Source organism: Thunnus albacares, chromosome 7 (genome assembly GCF_914725855.1).
Source record: "Thunnus albacares chromosome 7, fThuAlb1.1, whole genome shotgun sequence".
In the NCBI taxonomy this organism is placed as follows: Eukaryota; Metazoa; Chordata; class Actinopteri; order Scombriformes; family Scombridae; genus Thunnus; species Thunnus albacares.
The window spans coordinates 21,318,636-21,337,495 of NC_058112.1; the positions used below are offsets into that span (position 1 = coordinate 21,318,636).

Genomic DNA, 18,860 nt, shown 5'->3' on the forward strand with positions numbered 1-18,860 from the left:
AGGGGAGAGAAGGAGAGAAAAGGGTGAAAAGGCTGTACTTGAACGTGACTAAAGTTATGAGGAGAACCCAAAACGTATTGGACTGATTTATTCCCTCACTCACACCCACGTCGCTTACATTAGCACAAAAAGTAAGGAAATTTGTGTTTGGTAGATTATTTGTTGTACCAATGCTTCTTGGCAATAAATCTTATACCTTTGGAAAGCCTGTTTATTTCCATTTTAAATGGTGCCACATTTGTAGGAACATGCATTTGTGTACTAAGTTTATATGAGCTGACTTTCCTGTTAGGAGGAGGAGGGGTTGGTGAATGGTTAGGAAGTTTCTTGGCAGAAAGTTGAAAGTTGGAAATCAGCAGTTTGAGACCACCTCGAAACCAATGTCTGCTTCCCGTTTCAACCGACAAAAGCGGGTGGGTGTTTTTAGTGAGACGATGTTTGCAGGCATTTTTATTTTATTTTTTTTTATTTTATTTTAACCCAAACCATAATCTTTCTCTAACCAAGTGGTCTTTGTGCCTAAACCTAACCAGACCTTAACCACAGCGTTTTGTCACACCATAAAACATCATTATTCAACGGATAGAAATGTTAATATGCCATGTTTTGTAGAAATGTTGATATGATACATATTGTTGAAATGTTAATATGCTACATATTACATGTGTTGAGACGTAGATATTCAACGTTTCTGTGGTTTGCAGAAACGTTCAATGCCAATGTTTTATTCTGGCGATTGGGTTGGTATTTTCTGAAGATATTGTGGATATCGCTCATACTTGAGGATACAGTAACTTACTTGATGCTACAAACATGTTGATCACCTCAGGGAGTCAAGTGTTAAGTACTCTGATGTTGAGGAAGCAGAATAAATCCTGCAGTTGAGCTGAACACAAGCTAAAGTTTTCTGCCTTTCAAGGCATGTTTGATGGAACAGGAAGTTCTCCACTTTGTTGGGTTTTAAGTGAAATAAAATACAATAGTAAAAGAACCATTGGATTTTTGAGGAATAGGTAATATAAACCTGTTTTCCACATATCAGTTTTCACAACGTTTGCAGTAGGTAGCAGCAGAAAGCTCTGTCAGTGTTTTAAAGAAAGTACTGAAAAATTACAAGCTTCAGAATGGCATGTAGCCCATTTCAATGTTTGATTCGATTTTTTGAATTTTGGACATGCCAAAGAAAAGAAAAGAATAAAAATTGAACTCATTTTTATTTTTTTGATATCTAAAAATTATTAATTAAAAAAATACAAGAACAAAATACACAACCATTAATATGTCACACAAAGAGTGCACAATACAAACCTATACATTCAACTTAAGCTGGAATAAATTAGTTATAACTGTCTCACAGTTTGTAATTCTGCATTAAGAATAACCATAAAAGTAAGATGTACCAACCTTTGGGATGAAACAGAAAAATATTCCTCTTGAAGACTGATTACTTTAAGTGAAACTCTCTCAACTGCTCAGTGTTATAAGATTATTTTTCCTCTCCCACTTCCTTTTGTATTGTGGTTTTTATCTGCGCTCATTTGTTCTTTTGTCATTTGTCCTCAGTATGGCCCTCTTAATTAGATCTTGGAAAAAAACGAAGTTCAATCCTGGACCTGACAAGATATATGTCCATATACATGTCTAGACTTAAAGGTCTCATGCGGTTTAAAAGTGAAAGTTAATCAGACAAAAATGAATATGGTGGCCATGTTTGACATGTCAAATGCTGTAAAATACTGATATTTTCCATTTAATTCCAACCTCTCAAGAATTTACAATGAACAATTATTTATAATTCCTCTTAGAAAGAGTTCCATACTATATTTCTGTAATTTGTCTGTATTCTGTACACACAACATCTATTACACATCTGTCCGTCCTTTGAGAGGGATCCCTCCTCTGTTGCTCTTCCTGAGGTTTCAGCCATTTTTTTCCTGTTAAAGGGTCTTTTTAGTGAGTTTTTCCATATTCGAATTGAGGGTTTAGGGACAGAAGATGTTGCTGTACAGACTGTAAAGCCCCTTGAGACAAATTTGTGATTTGTGATATTGGGCTTTTCAAGTAAAAAATGACTTGACTTAATCAATATGCTTACATCAATCAAGCATGCTTACATTACCAATAAATCTTGTTTATAAGACTCAAAGATGTGTCTCATAAGATGAGATGTTGATAAGGATAATGGTGTCTACATGGCAGTGAATAAACATACATTTGGATTTTGGTCCTTTTTCAATTTTTTTTGATTTAACATCTTTTAAGTGGGTGTAAAATAACAAGAAGTTGGATTTAGTTTTTGTATTTTAAATATAATGTGATTTAATGCAATGTAACAATGATGTAAAAAATGTATTTATAGGGTTCAGTTCAGTCTTGATTGACTGTGGAGGAAATGATTGCAGCAGTAGTCTAACAGCTGGTCGACTGTGGTTGCATCTATGTGCTCTGCCAGGAGTTCTACGTGAGGACAAACACTATGAAATACCTCAGTGGGATGTAAAAAGCTGAATTCATCAGTTTCACTTTGACAGATTGAGATTGTGTAAACTACAGCATGTACATGATAGTGATCAGCATGCATTGGTTGAACCAAGCTAATGTACATCATACTTAAAACTGTTGCACACCATTGTGGCTGTATTTCGTTAATAATAACTTTTCCATTATATTCTCATATACATAAAAGTTTCCAATCCTGTTATTTTAATGTTCCCAAATACTAATTACATGTAAACTGAAAATGGATGGTGCTTAAAGACTTTGAGCCTTTCTGTATCCCTGACAGTCAGATCATCATATTCACAGTGAACATTTAATGAATGCTTCTTCAACATCCTCCATTCTTTGGTGTTTTGTGTTACTTGTGGATCTTTGTGAAGTTAAATGTATGGAGAATTAGGATGCCGTTGTTTCAGGTTCCTTTCAGCACTTCATCAACACACATCTAGCAAGAAGCAAGGTTAACAAAGAGAGCAGACCAAATCTGATTCCCTAAAAAGTGGAGAATTGACATAATTTAGTAAGTCACAGAACCAAAATGTTCATCATCATTGTCATATAACCAATCATATTTGGCAGAAAGCTGATTCTCCAATCTTACAAATCAATAACTGACATTGTGCACAAACAAAATATATTTTTCTCTCTTGAGACAGAACATGATCACTGCATGAATGAGCCATGAGTTCCTCTGATGATTTTGTTGTGTTGGTTGGTTCACACCATTTCAGATACGCCAGTCCATCATTGCACAAAGTACTGACCATCAAGGAAAATGATGGCCTGCCACATCACAGGAGGTGAAAGGCTGTACCAACATTTGTGGGAATCATTTTGATTCCTACATCTATGGATCACCATCATCAGCAGAAATGCTGTAATAGCAGGAATGATAAAAAATGTAACATGTCATAACCCGGCTCCTAGGCCATGACAAATGTGGGCACAACGGATGGGAGTAAATTATAGACCATCAAATAATTGCCATAAAATACTAATTATTTGAAAATGGAGAGTCTATTGGATCTATTGACAAGTTTTTTTTAAAAAAAGAAATCAAATAACTCTTTGCATATGAGTTTTGTTTTGTATCATATTTGATACATCCAGAATTTTTTGTAATTTATTGCTTACAGCATTTTTTTTTAATCAAACAAAATCATACAGAACACAACACTTTTTAACCCCTTAAACTCTGAGTTTCCTTGAAATTTTTCCTTAAGTAATTTCAAACTTAGAAAAGAACATTTTTTCCATATTTACGACAATGTCATACATATTCTGTAGTTGCTACATTGAAGCTTCATCATGCAGCAATGATAAACCCACCAATGGGGCCAACAGTGTGAAAGAGGAACCTTTCAGTTGTTTTGGTTCATTGCTTGTTTCACAACCTCTTTTTCTGCATTTTAGCTGCTGTACTTGTTCTGGAAAAGATGGACTTTACATTTCCTGTGCTAAGAGTGTATGTTGCTTTATGGTATACATAATGCATGAAATGTGATATAATGACAATTGATGGATTTGCAGATAAATTACCTTATATACATGCTGTATATAATTTGATACACACACTTCCAATGTGATTTTACTATAGAACAAGTAACAAAATATTAAGTAATTATATGTTGCATCAGTCCAGTAAATATTCCTTTTGAAGTAGAAGTTAAAAATTGAATGTTTTTCTTACCTTAAGCTTTTCAAAACTGGCAAAAATATCCATGCAAAACCATATGTGGGTCACTGATTGATGACGTCTGTTTTGAAAGTCTCAATTGAAGGTCTCAAGCAATATACTCAAAGTAGGTTAGGCAGGGGCCATCACAAGCCACAAATAAACCGTTTCACTTAGGATCACAAGGGCAAGCAAATTCCAACTCTAGTATCTCCTTTAAGAAAGCCATGAGGAAGGCAAAAACCACATTTGCCACAACCGGGCTGAGTCCAAACTCCTTCTTGAGATCAGCTAATCTGCTCCCATTATTGGAGAGTGGCTGTGTTAACTATTGCCAGAATCTCTCGAGCTGTGTTTCCTTGTCCAAACAAGGATTGTTCCCCACCATTGACAAAGCCTGACTTTGTTGAATAAGATCAATGACGGACATTGCATCTTATGAAATTCTTATCATTAGGACTAATTATAGACATAATTATACATAATAGGAGGAATAGATCTTAACTATTTTTATCATTATTAAAATAATATTAAATAAATTGATATTTTTATTAGATAATAAAAATGTTTTAACAAATTAATAAAAATAAAAAATAAAAGAATGAATTGAAGAATTGAAACTTTTTAGAGTGAAAACATTTCAGTAACATGTTAAAAAGATTTCTGAAATTGATAGATTTTCAAATGTGCCATACATACAGAGATCAGCCAATGAAACCACTGGACCAGGCTGTGTTTTGGATAGAATATGTTGTAAGACATAAAGGGGCCCGTCAACTGCAGCTACAGTCCAACAAAATGTCCTGGTTTGTTTACAACTCTGTTGATGTCATCGCAGCTTTGCTGACAGTTGTTTTGCTTGTGATATTCACCTGCATTTCAATTATAAGGTTATGGTGAAGAATGATTTTTGTTGGGAAAAAAGTTAAATATGAATAAAATGTTGGTTTTGTGTATGAAAGCCAAGCATTAACAAAAATGTGCTAGAGATTTTTTTTGGTTCATAAAATATAAAAAATAAACTTTGCCTCTTGACATGATTAACCCTATAAAGCCTGAACCATCAAATAATTGCCATAAAATACTAATTATTTGAAAATGGAGAGTTTATTGGATCTCCTGACAAGTTTAAAAAAAAGAAATCAAATAACTCTTTGCATATGAGTTTTGTTTTGTATCATATTTGATACATCCAGAATTTTTTGTAATTTATTGCTCACAGCATTTTTTTTAAATCAAACAAAATCATACAGAACACAGTACTTTTTAACCCCTTAAAGTCTGAGTTTCCTTGAAATTTTTCCTTAAGTAATTTCAAACTTAGAAAAGAACATTTTTTCCATATTTACGACAATGTCATACATATTCTGTAGTTGCTACATTGAAGCTTCATCATGCAGCAATGATAAACCCACCAATGGGGCCAACAGTGTGAAAGGGGAACCTTTCAGTTGTTTTGGTTCATTGCTTGTTTCACAACCTCTTTTTCTGCATTTTAGTAGGCGAGAATGCAGAAATGTTGTAACTTATTAATGTTGATTTATATGGTATTTATTTGTACATTGTGCCTTTTCTCAGTGCTTTGTCTTGTCTTGTAATATCTACCTCTATTTATTTAAATACCCTGAGACAACCATCTTTTTACATAACAACATTGAACCCCCCCCACTATAAACTAAAATGGATTAAACTAAATAAATCTAATATTATTATGTTTAATTATGACAATGTATTTGTGTATTTATTAAATAATTATATTAAATAAATTGATATTTTTATTAGATTATAAAAATGTTTTAACAAATTAATAAAAATAAAAAATAAAAGAATGAATTGAAGAATTGAAACTTTTTAGAGTGAAAACATTTCAGTAACATGTTAAAAAGATTTCTGAAATTGATAGATTTTCAAATGTGCCATACGTACAGAGATCAGCCAATGAAACCACTGGACCAGGCTAGGTTTTGGATAGAATATGTTGTAAGACATAAAGGGGCCCGTCAACTGCAGCTACAGTCCAACAAAATGTCCTGGTTTGTTTACAACTCTGTTGATGTCATCGCAGTTGTTTTGCTTGTGATATTCACCTGCATTTCAATTATAAGGTTATGGTGAAGAATGATTTTTGTTGGGAAAAAAGTTAAATATGAATAAAATGTTGGTTTTGTGTATGAAAGCCAAGCATTACCAAAAATGTGCAAGATATTTTTTTTGGTTCATAAAATATAAAAAATAAACTTTGCCTCTTGACATGATTAACCCTATAAATCCTGAACCATCAAATAATTGCCATAAAATACTAATTATTTGAAAATGGAGAGTTTATTGGATCTCCTGACAAGTTTTTTTTAAAAAAAGAAATCAAATAACTCTTTGCATTTGAGTTTTGTTTTGTATCACATTTGATACATCCAGAATTTTTTGTAATTTATTGCTTACAGCATTTTTTTTTAATCAAACAAAATCATACAGAACACTTTTTAACCCCTTAAACTCTGAATTTCCTTGAAATTTTTCCTTAAGTAATTTCAAACTTAGAAAAGAACATTTTTTCCATATTTACGACAATGTCATACATATTCTGTAGTTGCTACATTGAAGCTTCATCATGCAGCAATGATAAACCCACCAATGGGGCCAACAGTGTGAAAGAGGAACCTTTCAGTTGTTTTGGTTCATTGCTTGTTTCACAACCTCTTTTTTTTTAGTGGGTGAGAAAACAGCTTCTGTACTTGTTCTGGAAAAGATGGACTTTACATTTCCTGTGCTAAGAGTGTATGTTGCTTTATGGTATACATAATGCATGAAATGTGATATAATGACAATTGATGGATTTGCAGATAAATTACCTTATATACATGCTGTATATAATTTGATACACACATTTCCAATGTGATTTTACTATAGAACAAGTAACAAAATATTAAGCCATTATATGTTGCATCAGTCCAGTAAATATTCCTTTTGAAGTAGAAGTTAAAAATTGAATGTTTTTCTTACCTTAAGCTTTTCAAAACTGGCAAAAATATCCATGCAAAACCACATGTGGGTCACTGATTGATGACGTCTGTTTTGGATGTCTCAATTGAAGGTCCTCTGTTGCATGCCTTTTGCACCCTAGTGGATTATCTGTGCACTGCATGTATCTGATTGTATACATCAGGTTTTTCAGGACAAATATCCCATTGATGATGGTCTCAAAAACTCATGTATCAAATATGATTCACTTGGCGTTACAGGTATAAGGCTTATAACCCCAAACAGTATCCATAAAGAGTGAATATTTGTATGACAAATGTGTTCAAGTACAATCTGTCATACTTATATTCACTACAATCCTCTTAGCTGTAAGTCTCATCTGTGGTCAACAGTCTCATCTCATAAGACTCAGAGATGAGTCTTATGAGATGAGACTGTTGTAGCCTAGAAATTTGTTAACTGACATGTCAGCAAGTGTAATTGATTTCCCTTCAGTATGTATTTGTCACCTAACTCAAACACACATAATACTGCCTGGTTTTATATAATATTTAAGACCATAACAGACATATTACAGAGCAATGAGCAGGTTTATAGAGTGAGAAGATGAAGCTCTATAAAAAAAAACAAGAACTTGCTGAAAAAAACCTTTATCTAGTTTTAACTTAAAATTTATATAGGAAATAATATCAAAGAAGACAGTTTACCACACTAAACATAACCATTACAAGTTTAAAACCCTTGCTTGCATTAAGAATTAGATCAGAAAATAATTCTTGGCTCTTATACACTTTCCTATTATAAGATTAATGCTAGTGTATCTGTGAGGCTGTACAGTGGTGTTATGAGCTAAAAGCAATCATCAGCACGCTAACATGCTCACAATGACAACATGCAGATGTTGAGTAAGTATAATGTTTACCATGTAATTACCACCAAAATATTTTGTATATTTAAATAATTACTATTTATTCCAAAAAAATTAATTATAAACATTTTTTTTTTTAATTTTTACTTTTACTTGACATTAACTTTAAGAATAAAAAAAAGGTTAAGATACAGGAGAAACACAATATAACTAGGTAAACACATCCCACCAAAGACCTCTGTTTTGAGATATAGTTGTATGAAAATCTAATTGATATTAGTGGGTAGATGTTTTAAAAAAAAAAAGCTCACAAACTCGTCTCAAGAGTGAAAGATGGTTGACTGTCCTTATCCATCTTAGCCGGGTGCCACAAGCACATCAAATTACAGAGAAAATCAACAGATGTTTTTTATTATAAAAGTAGAGCGCTGAATTTAACTATTAGACTTGCTTGCATATTGAAGTATACATAATATTCACACAGCAGTATGTTCTTCAGTCTCCTGTGTTTTGCGTTATTTCTGATCCTAAAGTGGCATAGATGCAGCATCAGGATCTTCTTCGTCATTTTGACAACATCTGCTCTTTGTTGTATATACAATGTATACAACGAGTAAAAAGAGTAAAACAGTGACCAGTTCTTCATTTTGACAGTATCTGCTCCTTGTTGTACACATAATGTATACAATGAGTAAAAAGAGTAAAAGCAGTAGCATAACATTTCGAAGCCCCTGTAGAGTGGACAATTGACAGATAATTAAGTAAGACACAGAATCAAAATGTTCATCAAAACTGTTACATAAAAAAATCACAGACTGGTGCTCTCATGTTACAGATCAATTTCTGACATTTACCAAAATAAACACAATCAAATTTCTTACCTGAGACAAAATATAAAACCTGTGTGAACGGTGCAGTAGTTCCTCTGAAAAGTACATTTTCTTGTTGGTTGGTTTACACCACTTAAGATTTGGTCAGCTTGGTTTGGTCAGCTGTTACAAATGTGCCTGTCCAGTCTGTCTTTGCACAGACATTGCTTTAAATCGGAAGACATGCATATCACAAAAGTAATAGAAATGTCCTCAGATAGTGTGGATACTATATTTAACTTAAGTTTAAGCTTAGAATGTAAATTAATGTTATTTTTCTGTTTCTGCTTTCTACAGAGCTGAAGTTTCATCCCATAGCAAAACATGATAGAACATCTTATTAAGTGTTGAAATTCATCTCTGGAAGATCTGATGTGCTTGCAGACACATACATAATTTGGGGGAGTGGGTTGTTAGGAGGGAAACAGTAGCTAACTCATCCAGAAAATTCTTTCAACCAAGTGTGCATTCCACATATAATAAGTAGGCTATTTCACAATTCTCTTATTTACTTAGCAAACAAAAATATATTGGCTACAGACCAACAAAGTTTAAACTCGCATGCAGGTGTGAACTCTACATTTACAGATCTAAAACCTTATGTTCACATAAAAGGTATCAATGCATGTATCAGATACATGACTTACACACCCTCATTTATATGCTTGACATGCAAAAAATATCCTTCAAGGCTTACAACACTATTGACATTTTTCAGGACCAACCAGCATACCTTCTGCATAGGCCCCAAACAATCACAAATCACAGACAAGCAGCTGCAACAGGAGTCCATTCCAGAAAGCAGGTTTAACAAACTCTGAGTCTAACCTGAACTTTGGGTTGATGAATCCTGAGATGGAAAACTCCAGAGCAGCTGATCAGCATCAGTTCAATCAAATCTGACCGTGTTCACTCTGAGTTAAGCTTGTGTGTGGTGAATGAAAAAATATAATATACATAACTCATCCTGTACATCTGGAATGTTTTGTCTGTTTTGTCCGTTTGTCCACAAATGGATGTGAGGGAATCTATTTTTATTATGCCAGTATTTTGGCCAAACCTTAAACTATTTTCTAATCCTTCACAATGACAGAAAGACATGGGAATTGCAGCTTGCACACAAAGATTTCATTTCTTTCATTTTCATTCATTCATTAATTTTTTCATTTATTTTTGAAGCAGTATCGCCACCTACTGGACCTATTTCAAAAACAAAAAATTCTAATGAGCTAGACCTACACTGAACTATGGATCCATTTAAGAAAGTTTCAAGTCAAATACCAATTTATTTGTATTCAGGCACACCCCTAATGTGTAAACAATCTGTAAAACGGCACCTAGGTCTCTGAAGCCATAAGCAAACAGAACCTCATTTTTCCCAATGGACACAGAATCACCACTGCTCTTGATTAACTTAAATAAGCGACTGTCAGCTTACCTCAGAACGTCTTCCTACGGGTTTAACCTCATTGTGGGTCTTATCTGTGTCAGGTGCAACCCAAAGCTGCCCCAGAAAGAAACCACCCTTAGTGGCACTGTGGGTTTAAAATACACACACCACAGTCTTTTCTCAAACCCACCAACCACTGACCTCAGCACCTATGTAACATAAGATGGAAAATGAAACCCACTAACCTTAGGACATTTAATGTCATGACAGTAAGGGGGAAAAATAACATCCTTTGAAGAATGAAATGTTGGTTTTGTGTGTGAAAACCAAGTAAAAAATCAGCGCAACAATTCTGTATGTAATTGTTAAAATTGACAACATTCAGCACAAATGCATTTGATTAGTTGTTACAATCACAATATATTATACCAACAGTTATATAATTCTAAAGATGTATTACAAATCAAATACAAATTAAGCTGTCATCAAGCATCCTCTTCATCACATTGTTCATATATATTATCAATCCTTTATAGTTTTGTTATCCTGTTCCATGCTGTATTTCTTGTTCTATTCTATACACACAACATCTATTACACATCTGTCCATCCTGGGAAAGGGATCCCTCCTCTGTTGCTCTTCCTGAGGTTTCTTCCATTCTTTTCACCTTTTTTTAGGGAGTTATTACTTATTCAAATCAAGGGTCCAAGGACAGAGGATGTTGTATTGCTGTACAGACTGTAAAGCCGCCTGAGGTAAATTTGGGATATAAGTTATAATGGGCTATACAAATAAAAATCGACTTGACTTGATCAATATGCTTACATCAATCGAGCATGCTCACATTACCAGTAAATGTTATGTAAAAGACTCAAAGATGTGTCTTATAAGATGAGATGTTGATAAGGGTAATGGTAAGGGATAATGGTGTCAACATGGCAGTGAATAAACATACATTTGGATTGTGGTCCTTTTCAAACTCTTTTGATTTAACATCTTTTAAATGGGTGTAAAATAACAAGAAGTTTAGTTTAGTTTTGTATTGTAAATATAATGTGATTTAATGATGTAATAAATGGTATTTATATGGTGCAGTTCAGTCTTGATTAACTGTGGAGGAAATGATTACAGCAGTGGTCTAACAGTTCGTGGTCGACTGTGGTTGCACTTTTGGGTTCTGCTGGTAATTCTATGTGAGGACAGACACTATGAAAGGCCTGATCTGAATTTATCAGTTTCACTTTGTGTCTGTGACTGAGATTGTGGAATCTACAGCATGTACATGACAATGATCAGCATGCATTAGTCAAACCAAACTAAAACTGTTGCACACCATCTTGGCTGTATTTCTTTAATAATAACTTTTCCAGTATATTCTCATATACATAAAAGTTTCCAATCCTGTTATTTTAATGTTCCCAAATACTAATTACATGTAAACTGAAAATGGATGGTGCTTAAAGACTTTGAGCCTTTCTGTATCCCTGACAGTCAGATCATCATATTCACAGTGAACATTTAATGAATGCTTCTTCAACATCCTCCATTCTTTGGTGTTTTGTGTTACTTGTGGATCTTTGTGAAGTTAAATGTATGGAGAATTAGGATGCCGTTGTTTCAGGTTCCTTTCAGCACTTCATCAACACACATCTAGCAAGAAGCAAGGTTAACAAAGAGAGCAGACCAAATCTGATTCCCTAAAAAGTGGAGAATTGACATAATTTAGTAAGACACAGAACGTTTCCAATCCTGTTATTTTAATGTAAATACTCAATACATGTAAACTGAAAATGAGCCTTTCTGTATTCCTGACATCAGTCATATGATCATGTTAACAGTGAACATTTAATGAATGAATCTCAGCATATAAAAGCATGCATTGTGACAGCATGGAAACTGGAAAAAAAACTGGAAGAGTAAAAAAAAAAGTGTGCATATTTCAGGTGAATAAACAAGCAGATTAACAGAATTTAACCTTATTTTAAATCATGCAATGAATCATGATAAATTCAAAACTGTTTATGCTTGGAAACAAGTTCACAACATTAAGGATTACATTTACAGTTCTATGTTTATAGTTATTCTTGACAATTTGTTGTAATAATTCAGCTAACATACCATATAATATAAATTACATGACAATATCTGGAAATGTTAAAAATAAACACTGACAAAATGCATAAAACACTAAACACTATATTTGTTTAACATTTAAAGGTTCTATATGTAGAATTGTGAAGCAATTTACATGTATTAATTGTTTTTTATTGCCAATGAGTGAACGGGTAGTAATGTAACATAAAAAATGAGACCTTCCCCAACTTTCTCGGTTGTCTGTAACACCCCGTGGACTGATTTCTATGTGAAGGATGTTGGCCAAATTTTCCATTTCCATTTTTTTGCACGCCCCCGAGTGCTTTGCCTCTCTCCCGCTAATGTCAACAAACGACCGGCATAACCACACAACAAAAATGGTGCTATCCGACTAGAAACACCCTGCAGAGCTCTCCAGCTAATGAAACAGCTAGCTGCTTCCGTCAACCACTACACATTTCACAACAGAACACCCCTGCAATGACAAGTCGCCCACTCTCGAGCTGACAGAACATAGCGTACCCCTTTTGTTTTTTCCTGTTGGTAGTCCAAAGGTTGTAATAAGCACAAATTTCATATCAAAACCGCAGCTCTTTGTTCCCCCGTCACAGCACGTTGCATTACAATGCAAAACATTAAAGAACTATTATGTAATTATGAGAAGTGTAAGTGAGGAAAAAGACATCACCTGCAATGGTCTCACACCATGAGCATGCGCGTGACCAACAGGATGTTGACTGCACCTCATTAAAAGGCCACAGATGTCACTAATGAGAAGGAATGTCTGATTCCTACATACATGACCTTTAACATAAAATTAATATAATTAGGCTCAATAAAATTGATTTCTATTTTATTGATTTAATTTATTTGACTTGTTAGCTACTAAGAAAATCTTTTAAGTTAGATGGGCCACGCTAAAATAGCTGTTTCTAGGTAAATCGTCTGACCTTATAGAAGTATTTGTGTAACTGATTGTTTGGCCACTAGAGGACGGAAGAAAATAAGCCAGTTGACAGACAGGCTGGATACAGAGCATCCAACATTGCAGTATCATCCTATTGCAGTCTTGTTTCTGGCCTCCTGGTGCATGAAAGGCCAAGATTTATTCACTTTCTCTCTATGCTTTGGTCTCCAATTCAGTTCACCAGCTAGCCACTAAATTAGTTTGCATATTGTTTGATGCTGGGATAGGTTGTATTCAGTGGGTTTCTTTAAGAAAAGCTCACAGCTGGCAGAGGAAAAAGAAGCAGCTGATGATCCATGTATTATGGAGGTAGAAAAAAAGAAAAAAACCCATCTCAAACACCAGCGTGCAGGTTGGTTATATTGCTATCTCAGTCTCTCTCCACTGCTCCACTGTTATGTCCATCAGAAGGTCACAACCAGGGGAGTCACATCCATCTGCTACATGACACACATTTCCTTATTTGGACATCACTCCCGGAGTTGGGGGTGTTCCCCAGAGATAAAGCTGAGCTACTGACAAGTGCTTACAAGGGATTCTCCATATCTGTTGTTCCCCTTCTCCTTTCCACAAAGTTAGGATGTAAAAAATAGGCAATAAATGAAAAGTGCAAAGCAAGAATCGCCTTTGAAGCTCCTCCCTACATGTTATATGCTGTGCTGTCTCTGTGTTATAGGTGTATAAATAGGTAGAGGTCTGTCTGCAATGAGGCGATGAGTAAAGTTTTAGCTCAGTAGTCAGTGCAGTTGTCTATGATCTGAGAGACTCCAGTTCGAGACCCAGTGTGGGGACCTCCTTCATGAGGTAGTTTATTCATGAACACTTATTGTAACACTTTAATTTTCTAAAATTATAAGCGAAATAAAAACAAAAACAGGATTTTTAAGCGTCTTTCCACTTTTATTCAAATACAAATACAAATTATTTTGCTGCCTCAACAAATATAGATACAAATACAAATACTGAGCTCTCTGCACATCCCTAACTACAATCCTATTCACTGTAAAAGACTCAGAGATGAGTCTTATGAGATGTGACTGTTGTAGCCTAGAAATTTGGCAACTGCCAAGTCAGCAAATGTAATTGATTTCACCTCAGTATGTATTTGCCACCTAACTGAAACACACATAATATTGTCTGGTGACATATAATATTTAAGATCATCACAGACATATAACAGAGCAATGAGCATGTTTATAGAGAAATAAGAGAAGCTTTATTTATTTATTTATTTATTTTAAAGTCAGGTTCATACTTTATAACTTACTGAAAAAAATAATGCAGCACAAAATGAAACCTTTATCTAGTTTTTACTTAAAATTATATATAAAACAATATCAAAGAAGATAGTTTATCACACTAAACATAACCATTACAAGTTATAAAACCCTTGCTTGCATTGGGAATTAGATCAGAAAATAATTATTGCCTGTTAAAGGATTAATGCTACTGCATCTGTGAGGCTGTACGGTGGTGTTATGAACTAAAAGCAATCATCAGCACGTTGACATGCTCATAATGACAACATGCGGATGTATGTAAATATAATATCCAGGTCCTTACAAGCACATCAAATTACAGATAAAAGCAACAGATGTTTTTTATTATAAAAGTAGAGAATTGAATTTAACGACTAGACTTGCTTGCATATTGAAGTATACATAATATTCACACAGCAGTATCTTCTTCAGTCTCCTGTGTTTTGTGTTTTTTCTGATTCTTAAGTGGCACAGATGCAGCATCAGGGTCTTCTTCGTCATTTTGACGACATTTGCTCTTTGTTTTATATACAATGTATACAATGAGTAAAATGAGTAAAATCGTGACCATCGTGTTTCCAAGCCCCTAGAGTGGACAATTGACAGATAATTCAGTAAGACACATTAAAAATCACAGGCTGGTGCTCTCATGTTACAGATCAATTTCTGACATTTGCCAAAACAAATACTATCATACTTGTTCTTACCTGAGACAAAATATGAAACTCGTGTGAACGTTGCAGTAGTTCCTCCTCAGTCGTCGTGTTGGTTGGTTTACACCACATAAGATAGGTTTTGTCAGCTGTTACAAATGTGCCCGGCCAGTCTGAGTTTCCACAGACGTAGTATTGTCCATCTAGCAACATCAGGGCCATCCACACTATAAAAGGGAGAAAGCCACAAAGAACTTTCTTGTATCCATTGCATCCATGAATCAGCATCATCAGCAGACATGCTGTACCAGCAGGAATTAAAAAAAATGGAAACACAAATGCACGGTTCCATGTAGGATTGCAAGGGCAAGCAAATTTCACCCCCAACATCTTCTCCACAACAGCGAGGATGAAGGCAAAAACCACATTTGACACAACAGGGTTGTCTCCAAGCTCTTTCTTGAGTGTTGCGATCAGCTGTGTCTCTACGGTCATCATGAGTTCTAGACAAAAAGAAAAAAGTGCACATTTAAGGATGATTCAGGTATGTATTTTTATGGATCTGCTTTGATTTTTCATTTGTTTTGTGGTTCATAGGTTTGTTTATCATTTTTGCGTTTAGGCCATTTCTTAACCCTGAGAAGTTGTAGAGGAATAAAGATAAAGTGGAGGGAGAGATAGGGGAGCTATGTTAGGGTTTGACTTGTGGCTTTCAAGGCATGTTTGATGGAACAGGAAGTGATTAAAAAGTTCTTCAAGAACAATTGGATTTTTGGGGAATAGGTAAAATAAAACTGTTTTGCACATGTCAGTTTTCACATCATTTGCAGTGGGTGGCAGCAGAAAGCTCTGTCAATGTTTTAAAGAAATTACTGAAAAATTACAAGCCAAAAATACAACACCAGAATGGCATGTATATAATCCTTTTCAAATGTAATATCCATGCAATGCAATGATTTTCAAATGTAGTATACACAACCATTTATGTATCACACAAAGATTGCACAATACAAACCTATACATTTGACATAAACTGGAATAAATTAGTTATAACTGTCTCCCAGTTTGTAATTGTGCATTCAGAATAAACATAAAAGTAAGATGTACCAACCTTTAAGTTCAAACAGAAAAATAGTAAATAATAAATATATGGAAAATTAGTGTGCTAGGGATTTTTTCAGCTCATAAAATATGAAAAATAAACTTTGCCTGTTGATATGATTAAGGCTTATAAACCAAAACAGTATCCATGAAGAGTGAATATTTGTATGATATATGTCTTCAAGTGCAATCAGTCATACTTATATTCACTACAATCCTGTTTACTGTGAAATATTTAGTGAGGGGTCTTATGAGGGGTCTTATGAGATGAGACTGTTGTAACCTATAAATTTGCTGTCACATCAGCAAGTGTGATTGATTTCACCTCAGTATGTATTTACCACCTAACTGAAACACACATAATACTGCCTGGCGATATATAATATTTAAGACCATCACAGACATATAACAAAGCAATGAGCAGGTTAATAGAAAAATAAGATGAAGCTTTATTTATTTATATTTTTAAAAAAGTCAGGTTCCTACTTTACAACTTGCTGAAGAAAACGATGCAGCACATATAAAACCCTTGCTTGCATTGGGAATTAGATCAGAAAATAATTCTTGCCTGTTGTTGATTGACTGTGAAGGAAATTATTGCAGCAGTGGTCTAACAACTCCTGGTCGACTGTGGTTGCATCTGTGCTCTGCTGGGAATTCTACATGACGACAGACACTATGAAAGGCCTCAGTGGGATATAAAAAGCTGAATTTATCAGTTTTACTTTGTTTGTGTGATTGAGATTGTGTAAACTACAGCATGTACTTGACAATGCACAGCATGCATTAAGTGAACCACACTAATGTATGTTGTACTTAAAACTGCTGCACACCATCTTCACTGTATTTCTTTAATAATACATTTTCCAATATATTTTCATAAGTTTCCAATCCTGTTATTTTAATGTTCCCAAATACTGAATACATGTAAACTGAAAATGGATGGTGGTTAAAGACTTTCTGTTGTAAGTTCACAACATTAAGCATTACATTTACAGTTCTATGTTTATGGTAAATTTTGACAATGTTGTAAAAAAACATACCATATAATCTAAAATACATGATAATATCTAGAAACGTTAAAAATATATATTCTTTTAATTCTTACTCACCAACAAAATATATAAAACACTAAACACTATATTTGTTTAACATTTAACATACAATTAAGGTAATTAGGATCAATAAAATGAATCCTTATTTTAATTATTTAATTTCTTTTACTTGTTAGCTACTAAAAAATGTTTAAAGATAGATGGGCCATGCTAAGATAGTTGTTTCTATGTACATTGTCTGTCTTTATGTTGTAACTGATTGTTTGGCCACTAGAGGACAGCAGGCAGGGGAAGCTGATGATCCCTGTGTGTCTGTAGTCTTTTTGTCAAGTTTCTTCATGTACTTAATGATCACATAAACAAGGAGAAGCACGGTCAAAAGAAGGAGCAGACAAAGTCCGACTCCCTACAGAATGGAGAATTGACATAATTTAGTAAGACACAGAACCAAGATGTTCATCATCACTGTCATATAACCAACCATATTTGGTAGAAAGCTGATTCTTCAGTTTTTAAATTATCATTTTTTGACATTGTGCACAAACAAAAGATATTTTTCTCACCTGAGACAGAATATAATATCTGTGTGAATGAGCCATGAGTTCCTCTGATCTTGTCATGTTGGTTGGTGTACACCATTTCAGATACGTTTTGTCAACAGAAACAAATTTGCCTTGCCAGTCTGTCATTGCACAGACAAAGTATTGACCATCAAGAAAAATGATAACCTGCCACACCATGGGGGGTAAAAAGCAGGACCACCATTTCTCAGAATCTTGATCTTGATCTTGATCTTGATCTTGATCTTGATCTTTATCTTTATCTTTATCTTCATCTTCATTATCTCTATCCCTGAATCTATACATCAGCACCATCAGCAGAAATGCCGTACAAGCAGGAATGACGAAAAACGCAGCAGCAAAAAAACTGTTCCATTTAGGATCGCAAGGGTAAGGAAATGCTGCCCCCAGTATCTTCTCTATGAGAGCCATGAGGAAGGCAAAAATCACATTTGCCACAACAGGGCTGTGTCCAAGCCCCTCCTTGAGACTTGAGAACAGCGACTTTACAACCATTATGAATTCTACAAAGAGAAAAACGCAGATGTAAAAAGAGAGAAAACATCTATATGGTAAATATTTATGAGGATCAAATGAGTAATCAGAAGTATTGGAGAGTGGCTGTGTTAACCATTGCCAGAATCTCCCCAGCTGTGTTTATTAGGAGACGGGTTCATCCAAATCCAAACAAGTGTTGTTCTCCACCATTGACAAAGCCTGACTTTGTTGAATGGTTAAGATTAATGATGGTAATTGCATCTTATGAATCTCTAATCATTAAGACTAATTATAGACATAATTATACATAATATGAAGCTAAAATAGCTAAAATGTTGCAACTCATTTATGTTGGTTTTTATTTATGTTGGTATTTATTTTTTATGTGGTATT

The 18,860-nt window shown here is 34.3% G+C and overlaps 1 protein-coding gene and 1 long non-coding RNA gene across 2 annotated transcripts; both read right to left on the reverse strand.

The window, feature by feature from the left end:
• Positions 1-12,691: 12,691 nt before the first annotated feature.
• LOC122986266 lies at positions 12,692-17,431 on the reverse strand. Its single transcript, XR_006404276.1, has 2 exons — positions 17,312-17,431; positions 12,692-13,141 (listed from the first exon to the last, which is right to left on the reverse strand). It is a non-coding gene; the product is annotated as an uncharacterized LOC122986266 (long non-coding RNA).
• LOC122986263 (calcium homeostasis modulator protein 6-like) lies at positions 14,281-16,597 on the reverse strand. Its single transcript, XM_044357434.1, has 2 exons — positions 15,308-16,597; positions 14,281-15,186 (listed from the first exon to the last, which is right to left on the reverse strand). The coding sequence occupies exons 1-2, from the start codon at positions 15,749-15,751 to the stop codon at positions 15,010-15,012; spliced, it is 621 nt and encodes a 206-aa protein (XP_044213369.1). The 5' UTR covers positions 15,752-16,597; the 3' UTR covers positions 14,281-15,009.
• Positions 17,432-18,860: the final 1,429 nt, after the last annotated feature.